Source organism: Macrobrachium rosenbergii, chromosome 37 (assembly GCF_040412425.1).
Source record: "Macrobrachium rosenbergii isolate ZJJX-2024 chromosome 37, ASM4041242v1, whole genome shotgun sequence".
Lineage (NCBI taxonomy): Eukaryota > Metazoa > Arthropoda > Malacostraca > Decapoda > Palaemonidae > Macrobrachium > Macrobrachium rosenbergii.
Genome location: NC_089777.1, coordinates 32871969 through 32889566, shown reverse-complemented (window position 1 = coordinate 32889566; position 17598 = coordinate 32871969). Strand labels below are relative to the sequence as shown.

Sequence of the window (17598 nt, the reverse complement as noted above, 5' to 3'; positions counted from 1 at the left end):
AATGCAGTGCTCTATATACATATGATATGCTTCACAGTACTGATACCTATGTGATAGATAAAGTCATGCTGTTTAACTTCATTCATATTCAGCTGTTAGGTTTTGTAGTTTGTGGCCTTATGTATGGTATTATCTTGAGGTGAGGAAAATTTTCAAACACTCATGAAAATCATAATGTAACTGATTCATTAGTATGTTCATAAATAGAATTTTTATATATTTTTGAATTACCATTCTTTAGATTAGGCACTTGCAAATTAGCAGTCCCTTCTAGGTATCATTGAGGACTCAGATATGTAACACCTGTGGATTTTTTTTTTTTTAATCATCCGTGGGCAACCTAATGCAGAAATTTGGAATGCTATAAATTTTTTTTTATTATTACCAAATATGATAACATAAACACCAGAAAGAGATGCAGGCTAGGGATCTACAAAAATTCTCATTCAATTCCTTGCAAATTGTCTATCATTCGTATGTACAGGCAGTGCCCGGTTTACGACGAGGGTTCTGTTTTTCTGCCTCGTCGTAAACCGAAAATCATCGTAAACTGAAAAATCGTCGAGAATCGTAAAAAATCCGAAGAAAACCTTACTTTTAATGCTTTGGGTGTATTGAAAACGATGTAAACTGCATTTTATTGAGTTTTTCTTAAAAAAACCTCCAAATTTTGATTATTCTGCCATTTTGGAGCCATGTTTCTTCTGTCGGATCGCATACAACGTGTCGTAACCCCAGGAACATGCATTGTAAACTGGGAAATAATTTCTGATGAATATATTTGAAAAGCATCTTAACCTCGGAACATCGTAAGCTGGACCCGTCGTAAACCGGGGACTGCCTATTATAACAAGTAGCAGATTGATTTTTTCTTGTGAACAAATGAGACTTATAATTAGCTACAGGTAAACCTCAACTTAGTGGGTGTCTGTACTTATCAGCTACCATATTATGATTATTTTTTCCTATGCTACCATTTAAGATGATACATTTTTAGATATGTAGGCAGTCCCTGGGTTACGACGGGTCTGACTTACAACGTTCTGAGGTTATGACACTTTTCAAATATATTCAGAAATTATTTCCCAGTTTGCGGCGCATGTTCCAGGGTTATGACGTGTCGTATGCCAATCCAACGGAAGAAATATGGCTCCAAAATGGCAGAATAATCAAAATTTGGAGGTTTTTTTATGAAAAACTGAATAAAAATGCAGTTTACATCATTTTCAATATACCCAGAGCATTAAAAGTAAGTTTTCTTTCGATTTTTGACGATTTTTCGGTTTACAATGATTTTCAGCTTACGACTCGGCGTAGGAACAGAACCCCTGTATCTCCTAAATTGGATGTTGAATGTAAAGTACAGGTTAGTTTAGGTTGGGAACTATGTGGAATTGCTGTTAGCTGTAAGATATCTAGAAAGTGCAGGGTCTTTGTTACTTATCAGAGGCCAGTCCCCCAAAAGTATCTGTCAAGTAGAGGTGCTACTGTTCCTCCTCACATCAGTACTGATCTCTAGTAGCTTCATATTTAGACTACATGGATAATTAGACAGGTAGCTGCAGGATACCTGAGGATGCAGGTGGTCAGTACATGGGCAATTTCTGCTCTTCTCGCTGTGACACACACAATCATTTTTGTTTCTTGAAAAGTTAGATTTTATGTTTTTAGATATAAATAGCAGTATTTAGCTGTTTAATAAGGATAAAAAAAAAGGGTTTTTCCATTGATGTTTCTCTAAGAAATTTTTATTTTTGTGTTTACTCTCTACAGGTTGAAAAGGCTGAAAGTCAGCAAGAAATTGAACTGAAGAATGCCAGCAAAAAAATAAGAGCAGAGCAAGAACGTGAACTCAAGGCTTTCCGTGAATCATTGAAAACAGAATTAAAACTTTTAAAGCAAGAAATAGATCTCCTTCCTAAGGTAAGTTTTCCTTTTATTAACAAACTGAAATTTTCTTCTGCAGGTTAAGGGAAAGCATGTTTTCACATGGAAAAGAAGAAATACAGACATTTTTAGCTCTTTTTGTTTTGCTGTGCCTTAGAACATGATTAGCATCAAATCATGTCAAGGCATGAACAGTGGCAGAGAATGTTGTAAGTCTCCTCAGAAATATTGAATTGGGTCTGTGTATTTTGTTACAATTACCAGTAATACACAAGTTACGCAAGTTATAGCAACACCAGTGAAGTATATGCTCTAGGTTTTTTTAAATTATGTACATTTCTTTTTCAGGACAAAAGGAAGGATGCATTTAAAGCCAGAAAAGAAAAGCTAGATGTAGACCAGACTGAAAGAGAAAAGATCTTCCTGGAAAAACTTCATGAAGCTCATGAGGTATGGTTTTATGCATGAAAACAGTATTAACTGGAAATGCAAATGAACTTGAACAAAAACCCCTTATGCGTTGTATTTGAAGTCAAACAGTTTTTCTCATTTTGTGCCAGGGAAATGTTCTCCTACAGCCTCTATTCATGCACAGATGTCTTTTGTATTTTAACAATATGATTTATGTAAAGAATACTTGGGAAAACATTCTTGCATTCTTTTAGAATTGCTAATGGATAGAAAGGTTTACAAATAATCCCTTTTTTCATGTTTTTTCCAAAATTTTCCAACTCTCAATGTAAATTTATAAGTGATATATATATTAGTCAGATAATAAAGCCTCGTTAAAAAAATATGCATATTTTTTAGGTGTCTCTAAAACGTCTTGGAGATGATCATCGAGAGAGGATTGCACTCCTTGAGAGGCAATTCTTGCAGCAAAAGCACCAGCTGTTAAGGTCACGTGAATCAGCTCTCTGGGAGATGGAAGAGCGTCATTTACATGAGAAACATCAGTTATCCAAAAGACAACTTAAGGATATATTTTTCCTTCAGCGACACCAGGTTTGTGTAAATGTGAATTTATTCTTATTTTACTGAAAGTAATAGCACCCTATTGTACAATGTAAAAGATGTTAAACTGACATATTCAGTTGTGGAAGCCTTGTAAGGGAGAAAGTAATGCAAGATGAAAAGCATCATACACAAGCAGAGGATGTGGAATTAATAAAAGAAAACTTATGATGTGATTATATATGAATAAGAAGTACAGTATTTGTTTCACCACAAATGTATTGTTTACAGTCTTAGTGCCTGGCTCTTTAGCCAAATTGTCATAAATCAAACTAGATTAAGGGGATCGGCCGGTTTCCGACTTTTTTAACGACAGGTTGTTGATACAAGGGGTTTGTTAAAGGATATTGTGTGGAACTTCTGGGGGAAAAATTTTTGTTTGACCTTCAGAGCAGCGGCCAAAAATGGCCATTTTCAAAATGCATCTCCTCCTTTGCTTTTTGGTTTTTGTGATAAATTTGAACCACGTATTTATTCAAAGCCGGGGATTTTGATTTTTTCAATTATTTTGAGATATGAATTTTTTTTTTAAGAAATTTTCCCGGAAAATTTACAGAAAAAAAATTGCCAAAAATCAGAAACTCAAAATATTAAAAATCGGCTTTGTACCAATGTTATATTTAAAATTTCATTTAGATTGGTCCAATACTGAGATGCATTTTAAAGGCGAAAAACTTAGAAACGGGCCTTCAAAGTTTTAGTTACATAAAAAAGTAAAAGGGACTTCAAAGACTGTGTTACAATTAATTCTATGGTTTTAATTTTTATTTTTGGGTATTAATTAATGCAAAATGATTATAAATAAGAATATTAATTGATTATTTATGTGCCTAAGACACATTCTTATAAATTTTAGGTTCCTGGTCCCCTGTCTGATCTTGCTGCAAGGTATTACTCTAGGGATGAAAAGAATCCATCAAATGGACTGGGAATTACTTTACATTCACAATTAGGGATTCGTGATTGTAATTCATCAAGTCTTGCTTCACTTATTAATCATTTTAAGGATCGTCTATAATATCAGCCTCCGAGCTACTGCTTTCTTTTTCTAAAATATCTTTGCCCTTTGGTAGTGAGGCGTTTAGGGGTGGATCAGCAGAGATCGCTATGCCGTTTGATGGCGACAACTCTCTCTCTCTCCGTCGCTCCAATGGTAATTTCTTGAACTCTTTCTTCTAGCCTGGACTTTTTTGGCTTTTCATTCTAGAAGCAAATGAACTCTTGGACCTTTTTTGAAAAAACAGTCTTAGAAAATGCATGAAAAACGTGTCCTTCTGGCTCTTATAGGCAACTCGTACAGTGCGTCAGTCGGCGTCATGGTATGCGTTGTCATGGCTAGGAATAACCAAAAACTAGGATATTATTGACATTAACATTCCATTCGCAAAAACTATACCAGACTAAATCATTTTGCGCTACTGGTGTTTTATGGGTTATAGTTATTGTTACATTTTAGGCCATAACTAGAGAAATAGGCAAATTTTGCATAATATTTCGTGGACACATTCTTGAACCCTACACGAAGTTCCAATTTTTTCAGCAAATCGAATTTTTAAAGATTATTGGTTTTTAGGGTTAAACCATTCTTTAGAATAAGCCTATTCATGTTAGGAAATTGATGAAACACTTCAGTTCCAAATATTTTAGATGTTTTAGGGTTGGGCTTGAAAGTTTTATTTTGTAGTGAGGTCACTTGGTCATATATTATGAATAACTAATGTCAAATATGTTCAGACTTAGGTAAAATGTACACTTTGTCTTCTTTGATTTACAGTCCTTTAACCTGTTACTTTTCCCACACTTGGCATACAAATCCTCCAGTATTTTTTTGTGGTTATGTCCAAATCTCTGACATGAATGGATTTCATATCTGTCATAGACATTGTAACCCTGCATTAGTATATGATTTAAAATTTATTCCATAATTCTTCTGATCTGCTGTGAGCAAATAATGTAATATTTCATCTTTTTTTGGTATAGATTAAAGCATAGCAACCTTTTTGAGTAGGTTTCATCTTTTACCAGACCTTTCAGCCACAGGTTCCTGTCGTATGGGTATTGTGTGATATTATCTTTGTTGTCAACTTGGACAATAGGACCACTATCTGGTTTTCATATATTCGTAAGATTTTCGTTGACTTTACCTCTTTTACTTATTGGTGAATTGCTCCAGAGTAAATTTGTCTGTTATAAAAACACATTATACCTTCATATTGCTCTTCTCTAGGTGGCTAGTCTTTGGTCCTTCGTTCACCTTTTGCCTTGCAACCTTTACAGTATATTTAATTATTTATAGACATAGGGATATAGATTGTGTTTTGATTCCAGTATTATCTTTGCAGATGTTGGTACGACACGAAAAAGAATTGGAGCAGGTAAAACGAGTCAACCAGCAAAAAGAGGAGGAGCTAGTCAAAAGGCAGCAGGTAAATTACTTGTTTTGCTAATACAGCCATCACTATATTGTCAAGTTATTGCTTTTTGTTATTTGAAAGCAGGAAATTCAGGAATATGCACCTTGAAGAAGTTGAACATCCATCTTTGTGATGGGTGCAGACTTATTTTCTTGAACCTAAAAGGTACAATAAAGATGAAAATTCTGCTTGGTCCAGTAATAGATAGGGCAAGACCTGCAGGAGTTGAAGTTTTAAAGCTTTGTTTTGTTAAAGCTCTTTTAATCAGCATCATCAGATTTGGAGAGAATTGAATGCTTTGTTCTAAAATTAAAAAAACTAGATTATCGTTTTAATCAGTATCATCAGATTTGGAGAGAATGTAATGCTTGGTTCTAAAACTAAAAAACTAAATTATCCATATGTAATGAAATTGGGAACAAAATTTTCTTTTAGGCCGTTTCTCTCTGCATCACAGAATTTTTCTTACCATTTTTTATTTGTTGGTTTGTTTATGAATCACAGCTCTACAGAAAATTGTAATATCATGTTTTGTGATCTCTCCAAATCTGTCAGAGCTTGGAAAATCTTGCACATAACATAAGTATTAACTAACTTATCATCAGTTGTGATGGGGTACAAGCAGAGATCAGTAGATGTTCAAGGTTCAATTCTCAAGAGGGTTATCAACAATTATACCAAATCCAAGCAAAAATGGTTTGATTCTTCATTATTTTTGCATATTTTGCACATATTTGAGAAATTACCGTGAATGCTGAAGTCCCATGATAAAGAATAAAATTACAAAATTCTTGAATTAAGGTTAAAGTAACAACATAAGGGGATTACAGCAGTCATCTCTACAAAACGAATGAGACCTAGAGGTACTGTATTAAGATATTATTCTGTCCTGTCATATTTAACACAAGGTAAGTGAATAGCCACCATTTTTGGTGCAGTCCCTGTATAAAGGAAATGTAGTGCTAATACAACATTGACAGTAAAACACATTTTTTATTGCTATATATGACAAATCACATGCACAGTTCCTTGAAGAAGTTTGTTTTAAATCATCTTAAATAGTTGTGGTAGTGAGGAAATACTAAGGAAAGGAGAAAGAAACAAGGTTAATAACACTACTATACAGTAAACCCCCGTATTTGCAGGGGATGCGTACCACATGCTCCCTGCAAATAGCTAAAATCCGCAAATACTTGGAACCCTTCTAAAAACACTTAGAACTGCGTATTTTGATAATTCAAACACAAAAAACTAACAATGCATATGCAGGTATTATCCCAATTACAATGGGGTTAGGTTCTAAAAAACCCATTGTTTGTTGGAAAAAACATATCTGGAATGTGTACTCTATATTCACATAATGTCATACAAACATTAACAACGAATATGCATCTTTTTCATGGATCTTTTAAAATGTTGTGCTTTAATTCACTGTATCCAGTAATATTATATATATTCTTATGTTGCTTTTGCATTATAAATTGCGATCATAGTGATCAAGTTTTGGTTTGGTAAATCGATTACGTGGTAAGTTTATTTCGCCGTATTTAACTAATTTCAGAGCACTTTTCTTGCTTCTAGTTAGCGTAAATGAATCTCTAGATACTTTATTTTATATGGGGCAAGGTTATTTTTCGTTATACAAAGTGTTTTTAAGTTGAAATGCAACTTAAATACGTTAATAGATGACATTGGCCATTTTGGCGCATGTTTGTTTTGTGTAAAAAAAAAAAAAAATCAAGATTCTGTTTGCTATTTTCACTCGATTTCAACATAATACGAGCTTTACGTAGTATCGATTATTGGCATAAAAATAGCAGTAATATGTGTTCTTTCATGCCCAGTAGTTTTGATGAAAATACTTTCTCTCCAATTTTAATTATGGTTGAGCTTCATCCATGTTACCAATGCACAATAATTTATAGTCATAGCAGCTTGAACATTGTTTTCTCAGCTTCAGCTACAACTTGCATCTTAAATTTAGCAGTACATTTCCTTGCCGATCTTTTATCCATACTGAATAAGGGTATAATGTAAAAATATATCGGTCCTATTCTACTTAATGTCATCTGTACTCTAACTACTGTAATTGTTTACTACTGTAAGATGGTTGAAATACAAGCTAAACAGCTGTTGTTATCTGATTCGGTTATAAGTAAAATAACAGCTTCTCATTCAGTTATTCATGGCTGTACATATTTACACGAGTATAACTTTACTGACAATACTTTTATCATTCTCTTTTACTTTTTAACTAGAAGATGGGATAAAGAGATGGAGGAAAAGAAGTTGGTCTATTGTAATTTGGTCTCTCTCGCTGCTGCCTGCACGAAATTTAAAAATATTTTATAAATACTGTCTTATAAGTATTAATTGCTTACCCCATCGCAAAACCGAATTATCGTAACTCGAGCACTACCTGGGTACTTGAATATTTTAATAATTTTATCACAAAAAGTGCATTTAGTCATGAAAATTATATGAAAATACAGTAATTAGTGAATATTTCTCAGTGAAAAATACTGCAAATAGGCAAATTTTCAGCTAATAATTCGTATATATGTTCCATAGAGAAATCTGCGAACAGGTGATTCCATGAGTCATGAGACTGCAAATACAGGGGGGTTTACTGTATATCAGTGAAGTAGGATGCACTATAAAATGAGGCTGTCAAGAAAAGAATTAATGCATGTAGACAAGGATGTAAAACTAGGTAGTGGGTTGAAACCTTTGGGGGTCCTTCCTGACCCCAACCTTCCCTGCCACATGCACACATCATATCTTTATATTGAGACAAGAAAAGCAGTAAGTTAAAAGTAGAGACAGTGATGCGCTTGTGATTATTTACAGTTCATTTTTCACAATGCTTTAAATACTCAGAAGAATAAAACTCGGCAGGAGAAGTACAGTTATCCCTTGCAGTTCATGAGTGAGAGGTGCCAGTCCCTGCAAAAATCGAAAATCAGCAAATAACTCTTGACTTCTCAAAACTTGTTCCAGTACTGTAGTGTGTTGTTAACCATAAATTTTACAGGTATTCAACCTAGACAATTGGTTATTAACAAAGATGGCTGGGTAGTAACCAAAGTATATACAATACAGTACTGTACAATACATGATTTTGTAGTGAACAGGACAAGTATCAGCAATAGACTTCAGTATAGGCAGAGAAAGAAAGGGAGAGAATGCACATTGTACATGTATTGTACCTGTACAGTGCTGTGGTATTTTTGATACTGTACATAAATTTAGATTTATTAAATATTACTATTTAAAAAAAACTCTTGCTGTAATTTAAAGAAAAACACCACTAACCTATGAAAATATATATATATAAAGGTATGCTAATACTAGATATCCACTTCTACCAAAGTCTCACACTAAGACTCGGCAGTATTGAATGATGATGATGAAGATGCCGCACGAACTTGGTGATGCAGTTCTTGTCCTACGGGAGAAGGAGGAGTAGGGGTGGCTGGTCTCGGAGCTTCTGCGAAGGAAAGGGCAGAAGGAGAGGCTAGGGTTCTAGATTTGTCCTTTGAGAAATACTTTCTGATTTCTGTGTGCCTTTTTTATATCTTTAAAAATTAGTTTGTATGGTACAATTTCTGCTTGTGTCATTTCCTTCACTTTCAAGGCCTGTTTCATCAACAGGTTGGTATCATCAACATTTCCAACCCCACATTCATCATATGCTGCTCTTAACGTTTACCTTTTCCTCAAAGGTGGATGATGTACAGTATATGATTTGTATGAAGTTTTCATGTGTGACTTTACAATGGAGAATCTGATGTGATAATGATGCTAATGAGAATTAAGATACTCTCAAGCTATTTTAGTGCCTCTACATAATCCATAATTGCTCAATCAATCAAGCTATTCTATGCAGAAAAGTTCAACCTTTTTCCATTACAGGTTGAAAGGAGACAGTTGCCAAAGAGGATACGCCAAGAAATGAAAGCAAGAGAATTAATGTTCCGTGAGAGTATGCGAATCAGCACCACACATCTTCCAGATTCTCAAGAAGATGAAAAAGATAAACTCAAAAAGGTGGGAAAAATTTTTCAGTAGCTGTCACGTCCCTTATAGTGATGCATTACCTTCATTGTGCCTTGTATCAAGCACTTTAAGCGGTATTGAAAATTTTTCTTGTGCTAGTAAATATATAAATGCATATCACTGGATATCAAGTATTATTGTTTGAGCTGATATTACTTTAATTTTTGTTTATCTTGGTAAGTTGTAGTTTGCCATCTATTGTGTTGAAGGGTACCTGTTGATTGGTTTGGGAAGTGCCACCTTTATTTGATTTAAGACCTAAAACTGACCTTTTTACTTCATGTACGACAATTAAAAAATTTAACATACTCTAATTGATGATTAAATTTAGTAAAGTTAATGCTTTCTTTCTTCAGTTCCAAGAAAATGAAAAACGAAGATATGAGGCAGAGAAACGTCGTGCAGAACAGAAACACAGGCATAAGCTAGAGGAACTTCAAGCAGCCTCAGAAGCCACTGCTAAAGAACTTGAGCAGTTGCAAAATGAAAAACGTAAGTAGGATGCTTTTAGAGTTCCGTCTTGTTTGCTCCATGATTTGTTGCCTTTTTCAAACGTGAAAATTAGAATTAACTTGTACAAATCAGTATGCTGTTGTAAGCAAGTTCAAGGCTTATGTTCTTTATTTTTTGTAGGAAAAATGTTAATGGAACATGAAACTTACAAACTTAAGTGTCAGGATGAGGAATACCAGCGCGAAGTGCGAGACTGGAAAGACAATCTCAAACCACGAAAACAGGTAATGTAGTTTTGGGTCTTTTTCATGTATTTTTGTCTTAATTTTTTTGTAATTAGTTTTTACTGTAGACTTTCTTGGTATGGTCTCCTAAAGTATCAGAACTTTACTGTTTGTATTTTATTTGAATTCTTGTAGGTATTTTTTGGGTTTTGTTTTTTCATTATTAAATTTGTTACCATGATTGAGTTGGGAATAGTATCCTAATTATATTTGTCTTACAAACTTACTTATAATTAGTCCACATTCGTGGTAGTTGAATTTTCTGGATGCTACAGTCCCTTGGAAAAATGACAGTCACCACAGTGCATGGACAGGTATTTGACCTTATGCCAGCATTACCATTTATTTTCTCTGCTTTTTGTCTGTGATAGTGATTAGCTAATCCCATTTGCTTCAGATATGGAGGGATGATTACCAAATGTCAACCAGAGAACTACGAATGTTCTTCTGGTTGGTATTCTTTGATATGACAGTTTGTAAGACCTTTTTTAACTATGCCTTTTTGTTTTAGCAGAGCTAGTTTCTGTACTCCTCAAGTGGTGCGCCACTACTCCAATTTACATTTCATCACTCCTGCTTCATATTTAGAAACAAGTGTTCCTTCTCTTGGCCCTGCCAGATTGGTTCACCTATGTGTAGAGGAACCAAAGGCCCCTGGAGAAGTTTTTCTTGTCTTTTCTTGTCCAGACCAGAGATTTTAACTGGTGTTAACCAAAATTAAGCTCAGTCCAATAGATTAGAGGTCGTGGTTTATCAGCTCTGAACATTTGGTTATTGAAATGTTTGAAGCAGACTTCTGGGAATGTTATACAATTTGTAATATGTCTGGGAAATGATGCACAGCTGTTATATCCTGTGGTAGCAGTGAATGCTTGGTCTCAACTTTTCTCACCATTGTATCCATCCTTTCTTTCCAATATCATTTGCTGTATGACACTCTCCAGGATGATGTCTGTACATCTAAGTTTGATGGAGAAATGCTGCTCCCTACTTCTGTCTCACTTGTTAGAGTACACGGTACTCACTGTGACATTCCCTGTTAGGTTTGAAGTTAGAGGTAAACTTTTAGTTCAGTTTATACTCATTGCCAACATTTTTTAGATGGATTGTAGCACTTGAATGATGTGTTGGTCCCTAAGACTGAGTTTTCATGAAAAAAAAATTTTTCATTTCCCTTTAGCTTCATTCTGTAATTATGTAGGTTATTTCTGAAAAGCCTGAAATTTTGGACTCTAGGATACTTTTAACTATTCTGCATCTTCATCCACAATACAGTGTTTTGTTATTTATTAGTTATTAAAACCAAAACACTGATATCTCATTAAAACAAATTGGTTCAATAAGATAACTGAATTGTATTTGTTCTAAATGAGAGGTGAAAATTGAAGCATGGTAAAGAACCTTTAGTACCAAGGTGTTATTGGTTGTCATGATCATTCTTTCATAAGAACAAGCAATTCACCCAGCCTTGTAAGGCATATGGTATTCAGTCCTGTTAAATCAGCAAATAGTAATACAGATATTTCTAACTACTGATCAGTGATATTACCAACCAGTAGACATCAATTGGAATGGGTGTATATGTGGGAAGCACCATATAAGGTATATGTTAGCAGTTATATTTATGCATCTTCTTTTATGTCTCACAAAGTTTTTAGTTATAGTACTTATGTATTAGTTTTATAAGTTTATTATTTTTTCTTTCATCACAAATCCATCACTCTTATGTATGTGGGCTTCTGATGTCCCAGACACTGCAGTTGTGTGAGCCACGTGAAAGTTCAGCCACCTATCAGTTACCTGCTTCACTCTGTGTGTGTTCTCTGAGAGCAATGCTTCATTTGTTGTTGATACCAATTGTTCCAGTATTTTGTTAAAGTGTTCATGGTATATATTTTATTTTTATTTATATTTATTGATTAAATTTGTTTTATTTGGAGAATAAGTTCACTGTTTTATATTATTTAGCTCATGAGTGGTGAACTGGAATTCAGTGGTTAGTTTATGTTCATTGTAGTTAACTTTTACATGCATTTATGTTGTGTTCCGCATGAAAGGTATGCGTTAGTTACTTTGCATTATTTTTTTTTTTCATGTAATCCAGTTTTTCTTCCTAAGCCTTAGTAAGCAGGTGTTATTAACCTTTGATAGGTATTTATTGGTGTGGGTCTCATATTTTTATATTATGCCATGATCTTATTTTTTCAAGTTATGCAGTATATTTTTTGGTAATAAGTATAAATGGTAGTAAGTAGGGGAGAAGCTGTAGTATGTTAAGTTTGCAGTCTCACAGAAGCATTTCTTTCTGGAAGAACCACTCCAACTCATGCAAAAGGAAATCATTAACATATTTTTCCTTATATATATTGTAATGTAATTCCATCACCTTCCTCCTGAAAGGTAACAAACAAATTATATATCCCAGCTATTGTGAATGGCACTTTTAATGTCATGATTTCCTACATTAGTCAGATAATAATTTGATATACTTCAACCCACCCTGATTACAGGTTTTAACATTATCAATCCCAGTATCGCTTACCAAATTTCTAGGAGACAATGGTTTTTTTTGCACAAGAGGCTCCAGTTTTAAGGTAGATGTGTTTAAATAAGTTTTTTTTTTACTGGATTTTGTTTCCTGATATATTCATATAATGTTTTTGAATTTACTCTAATGAAAGTTGTGGTTATCTTTTAAGGTAAGATGAACAGTGAAGTATAACACAGTATACTAAAAGTAAGTGTGAAAAGACTCCGGGCATACAAAACAACTTGAGAGGTAACTCAGTACACAAAATATAAAATTCAGGGATATAAATATAGGGGCATGTTTGTCAATTCATCTTAAATAAATACAGACATATGCTTATTAATAAAAAAAATCCATATCTTCAATAGTGAAACCAAAAAATGCTTTGAAAAATTACTGTTGGTCATATGTCAGCTAGTGGTAATGGCTACATTCATACAGCATATCCTGGCAACATTCAGATGAAATATTCAAAGAAAGACTTTCTAAACTGAGTTGCCGTTTATGTAGTGCTCCGAAAAAGGTTAAAAATTACATTATGCAGGTGATATGCTATTAAATTGAAAATGCATCCATGGGGATGGTTAGTTTGTAATGGTGATAATTCTTTATTGAAGCCAAAAAATACCATACAATAAAATGATAAACATGCAAGATGTTCATCAGTGTGTTCCTTGAATAAAGTACCAGTTGACCGACCTTAAAAGTAGACTACTATTAAAAATTTTTGACAACCAGTATGCTACTATTAAAAATGTTGACAACTTATACATTAGAACTACTCAGTTTTCCTCATTAGCCCCTGTGCTATCCTCATGATTATTATTGTTACATTTACATTCTTTTCCTTCCATGTTGTTCTCCACCCTGTCTTAACAGTTGTTTCAACATTATTTTCAGAGCTGAATGACCTTTTAGGTCCCAGTGCTTGGCCTTTGGCCTAAATTTTATATTCCAATTCCAGTTATTATTATCACAAACTCTGGGAAATAATACATTGACATCAACTTCCCTTTCTCCTGGCATATTATTGTAGTTGGCTTTTAACTTCGTTTGGTTACTTGGATAAAATCATCACATGATAGAGCACAGCATAAGGAACAGCAATTAGATTTAAGAAGTTCACCATAGTATAGCAACATTTAAAATTTGTGATTCAAATTAGTGTATTAGCCTGGAATGCTTTTCTCTCATCTCATTTATATTATCATCATCGTTAAATTTTTTAATTATCATGGGATCACGATAGCTGAAGCATTCAACATACTCAAACTTGTTATTGTTCTAAAATGCCCATCGAATATTTACTAAGTTTCATATTAACAGGCACTGTACGCATTAGTATACAGGCAGTCCCCGGTTATCGGCAGGGGTTCCGTTCGTGACAGCGTGACAATAAACAAAAATCGCTGATAACCTGAAATCAACGATTTTCTGCGCTTATTGGCGCCTTCATTAGGTGTGTATTGGAGCCGATAAGCGGATATCAGCGCCAAAAATCCGGTTATCATCGCAGAAAATCCAGTTATTGTTGTCGCTAGACAAGTGCCATAAAATTGGATTGCCGATAACCAGAGACAGCCTGTACTTATATAATTAGCTGTTGCAAGTAGCTAATAGTTCATTCAGTGCTGCTGCACGTAGAGCAAGAATAACTGAAAAATCTTCATATGTGAATTATTGTTGTTATTTTAACCCTTAATGGACGGATCCCCTCAATAGAGGATCTAAAACAGGTTTTGGGTGGTGGACGGATCCCCTCTGAGGAGTCTTAATATTACGTGCCATATGATTTGGCTGTATCGAGTGGGAAAGAGTTTCCAGTACTTCAATGGCCCGTAAATGAATTGTGGCAATTAAAGAATTGAGCTCAAATCAGTCGTGGGCATCTCATGGAATTTAGTATTGTTCTTGCCTTGAAGGGGGAATGTCTTGCTCCTTTCTTTCCCATGTCTTTTCATTTATTTGCTCATAAACATACCCAGGGATTGCTGTTGGTTTTAGTTATTATTTTTTACGATATGATGTTAGTTATAATTGTAATTTTGCAAAGAAATATTAGAAAAAACATATATAAATCCCAAAAAAGTTATTGCATTTCCCAATCTCAGTAAATTTATGTACAGGCAGGCCTCTGTTCTCGGCGGGGCTTCTGTTCTGGGGGTGTGATGATAACCGAAAATCAGCGATTTCCGGCGGTTTTCGGGCTTATCAGCACCGAAAAGTGCCAATTTTCGGTTATTGGCGCCTCTGTTAGGTATGTATCGGCGCCAGTACCCAATTATCAGCAGAAATCAGTGATTTTTGTCACTAGACAAGCACCGTAAAGCCAGATCGCCATTAACCGAGCCCACCGTTAACTGGGGACTGCCTGTAATTATTTTATAATAAATATGCTCACAATTTGTTACTGATTTTATTTCTTATCTGTTATGATATTGTGTGAGCTGTAATTATAATTTTACAAAATAAAATAAAATAAATTATTAGAAAAAACATGTATAACTTGGTAAAATTTATGAGTGTTTTGTGAGAGAGCGTTGTAAATAGTAATTTTCAACTTCCCATGGAAGGTAGGGAAATTTTTTTAGAATTTTTTCTTGCACTATGTGCATTTGCATATCTTTCATTTCCCATTGATGTGCTTTTTCTTAAATTGGCCAACCTTAAAGTTTGCCTGGTCTGGGAGTTGCATGATATATAATTAGCCCATCCCTTAAGGGTTAATGTAACATCCTACCCCAGATTTATGTTGCTTAATGCTCCTATTTTCAACAATAAGCATTAAAAAGTTAAGGGCTTATAAAAGAATCCTGCATTTTTTGTATCAGACAACAGATAATTGCATGCAGAACTTGAAATATAATCCAAACGTCTTTAGGCATTGGAATAAATTTATGATGGTATAAAATTCATAATAAATGCAGAATACCCCAGCTACATTTGGATTACCTTTTAGGATGCCTCAACAAATAAGTAAGGAGTTGTCAGGTAACAGTCACATGCATAATCTTTGACTGGGACCTGCCCAAGCCATATGGTGGTTATCACAATCAAGGTGTGCTCGCCCAAATTCTCCTGTGAGATGTTCCAGGACTGGTTGTGCCCCTAGAAGTTGCTTCTAACCAAGAAGTTGTATGAGATGAGACACGGTAAGAGTGCTGCCATGGATGTGCTGGTAACCCTGGCCAAGAAAATGAAGTTTTATATTTGCACGAATCACATGGTTATTGAAAACTATACTCCCAGTAAATGAAGCAGCCGTGACTCTATAGGACAAGGCTGCCGCCTCTGGTGTGCTGGATAGGATGTCCAACTTCAAGTTGGAGAGGCAGCAGAAACTGGAAAATTGATGACTGCATAGCTTAGAACTACAGTATACTAGCCAGCAATGACCTGATCAACTTGATGTTGAGATACATTTGGGTAGCATGACATGGAGATGGCATTGGTTGGCCCAGGCAGTGGATATGATAAACCAGTGGCCAACAGATTTCCTTCCCTCAGTCAACTTGTGTGTGCCAGAGATTGATACTACAGTTGTTTCTTCAGGAGTTCCCAACCAAGGTAACTATGTAGAATGAGTTCGTTTTTATCTGAGGCTCCCAAGATATCAGAATACATCACAAGACCAAATTCTTTTATTGAGAATTCAACAACTGGCCCCAGTTGATATACCAGGGGAATGGAAAGCAGCGAGATGCCCAGAACACTAGCTAGGAGGCAGCAGTGACCCTTTTTGGCCTGGGGCGAAGTTTTCCTCTAAGAGGGTGAGAGATGAGAACAGTGTTTCCTCACTGACTTTTCTTTCAGTGGTAGTAGTCTAGAAAATATGTCCATGATTAGGTTCAAAGCTGTCGGTGATAGAATTTGTTTGGGGTGTCTAAAGTCTTCCTTTTCTGGCAAGATCCCATCGTCATGTTTCCAGTATTGATTCAGCATGTAGAGGCAAGACCTTGTTTGCTTCCAGGCTTTGGATAATGAAATTAAGGTAATGCTGGAGAAGCGGACAATAGAGATGGTGCTAGATGTTACCAGAGTAACAGGTGGTGAATAGCAGGCAGTTGAACAGATTTGGTAAGAAGACTCCTTTTAAGATTGAAATGTAGTCTTGGGTCTTCATTCACCAATGGAAGAGGACTTGCCCACATCCTTGGACCTCAGGGGTACATATTCTCACATCTGATACATGTTTCAAGGAAATACCTTCACTTTATTTTTGCTGGAAAGATATTTCAATACAAGGTTTGTTTTGTCAGCTTGGCTACAGAATCCCAAGTTTTCATTAGGAATCACACACCGTTTATGCCTGTGGCTCATAGTATTGACATGAAGTTGACTTAGCCTGAGGCTCTGCTTAGATGACTGACTGGCTGGTGATGGTATTATTGGCAAAAGAGCTGTTTCACCACCTGTACCACCTAGTTAAAATTTGTCAGCAGTTTTGCATACATATAAGTTGGAAGAAGTCAGACCAAACACTGTTGACAAGGGGCAGTGTATCTTTGTATGGATATTAAGACAGTGAGAGCACTGGTTCATGCAACAGTGTACAAGATCTAAAGCAAACAAAATCTTGCTCAATGGTTTTCCAACCAGACAGAAAATAATGATTTCTAGTTAGAATACTGTATCACTAGTGCCTCTCTTGGGACTGTTCTGTTTGCAGAGACATGAAAAGAACAATGGGAAGAACACTTACTGGACTGCCAGGTGTCAGGATCTTTTCACAACAGTGCAGGAGGCATAACATCCTCCTTGAATTGAAAGCCTTGTTTTTAAGCCTCTAAGCCTTCATCAGATGTAAGGTTGTAGTTGTGACTGGCAACTCATCAACAGTGGCATAAGTCAAGACTCGGGAAGACAAGGTTGAACAGAATTTACCATCTTGAAGTAGAAATATAGACACAAGATTAAATAGAATTTGCCACCTTGGAGTAGAAATCTATATGAGGGT

The 17598-nt window shown here is 35.1% G+C and overlaps 1 protein-coding gene across 1 annotated transcript in view; it reads left to right on the top strand.

Moving 5' to 3' along the window:
• LOC136825455 (STE20-like serine/threonine-protein kinase) overlaps window positions 1-17598 on the top strand; it is a 114268-nt gene that overhangs the window by 85438 nt on the left and 11232 nt on the right. Inside the window, 7 exon segments of the mRNA XM_067081926.1 lie at window positions 1774-1923; window positions 2236-2337; window positions 2698-2892; window positions 5244-5327; window positions 9231-9365; window positions 9731-9866; window positions 10008-10111. Of these exon segments, the coding sequence (XP_066938027.1) occupies window positions 1774-1923; window positions 2236-2337; window positions 2698-2892; window positions 5244-5327; window positions 9231-9365; window positions 9731-9866; window positions 10008-10111 (906 nt within the window).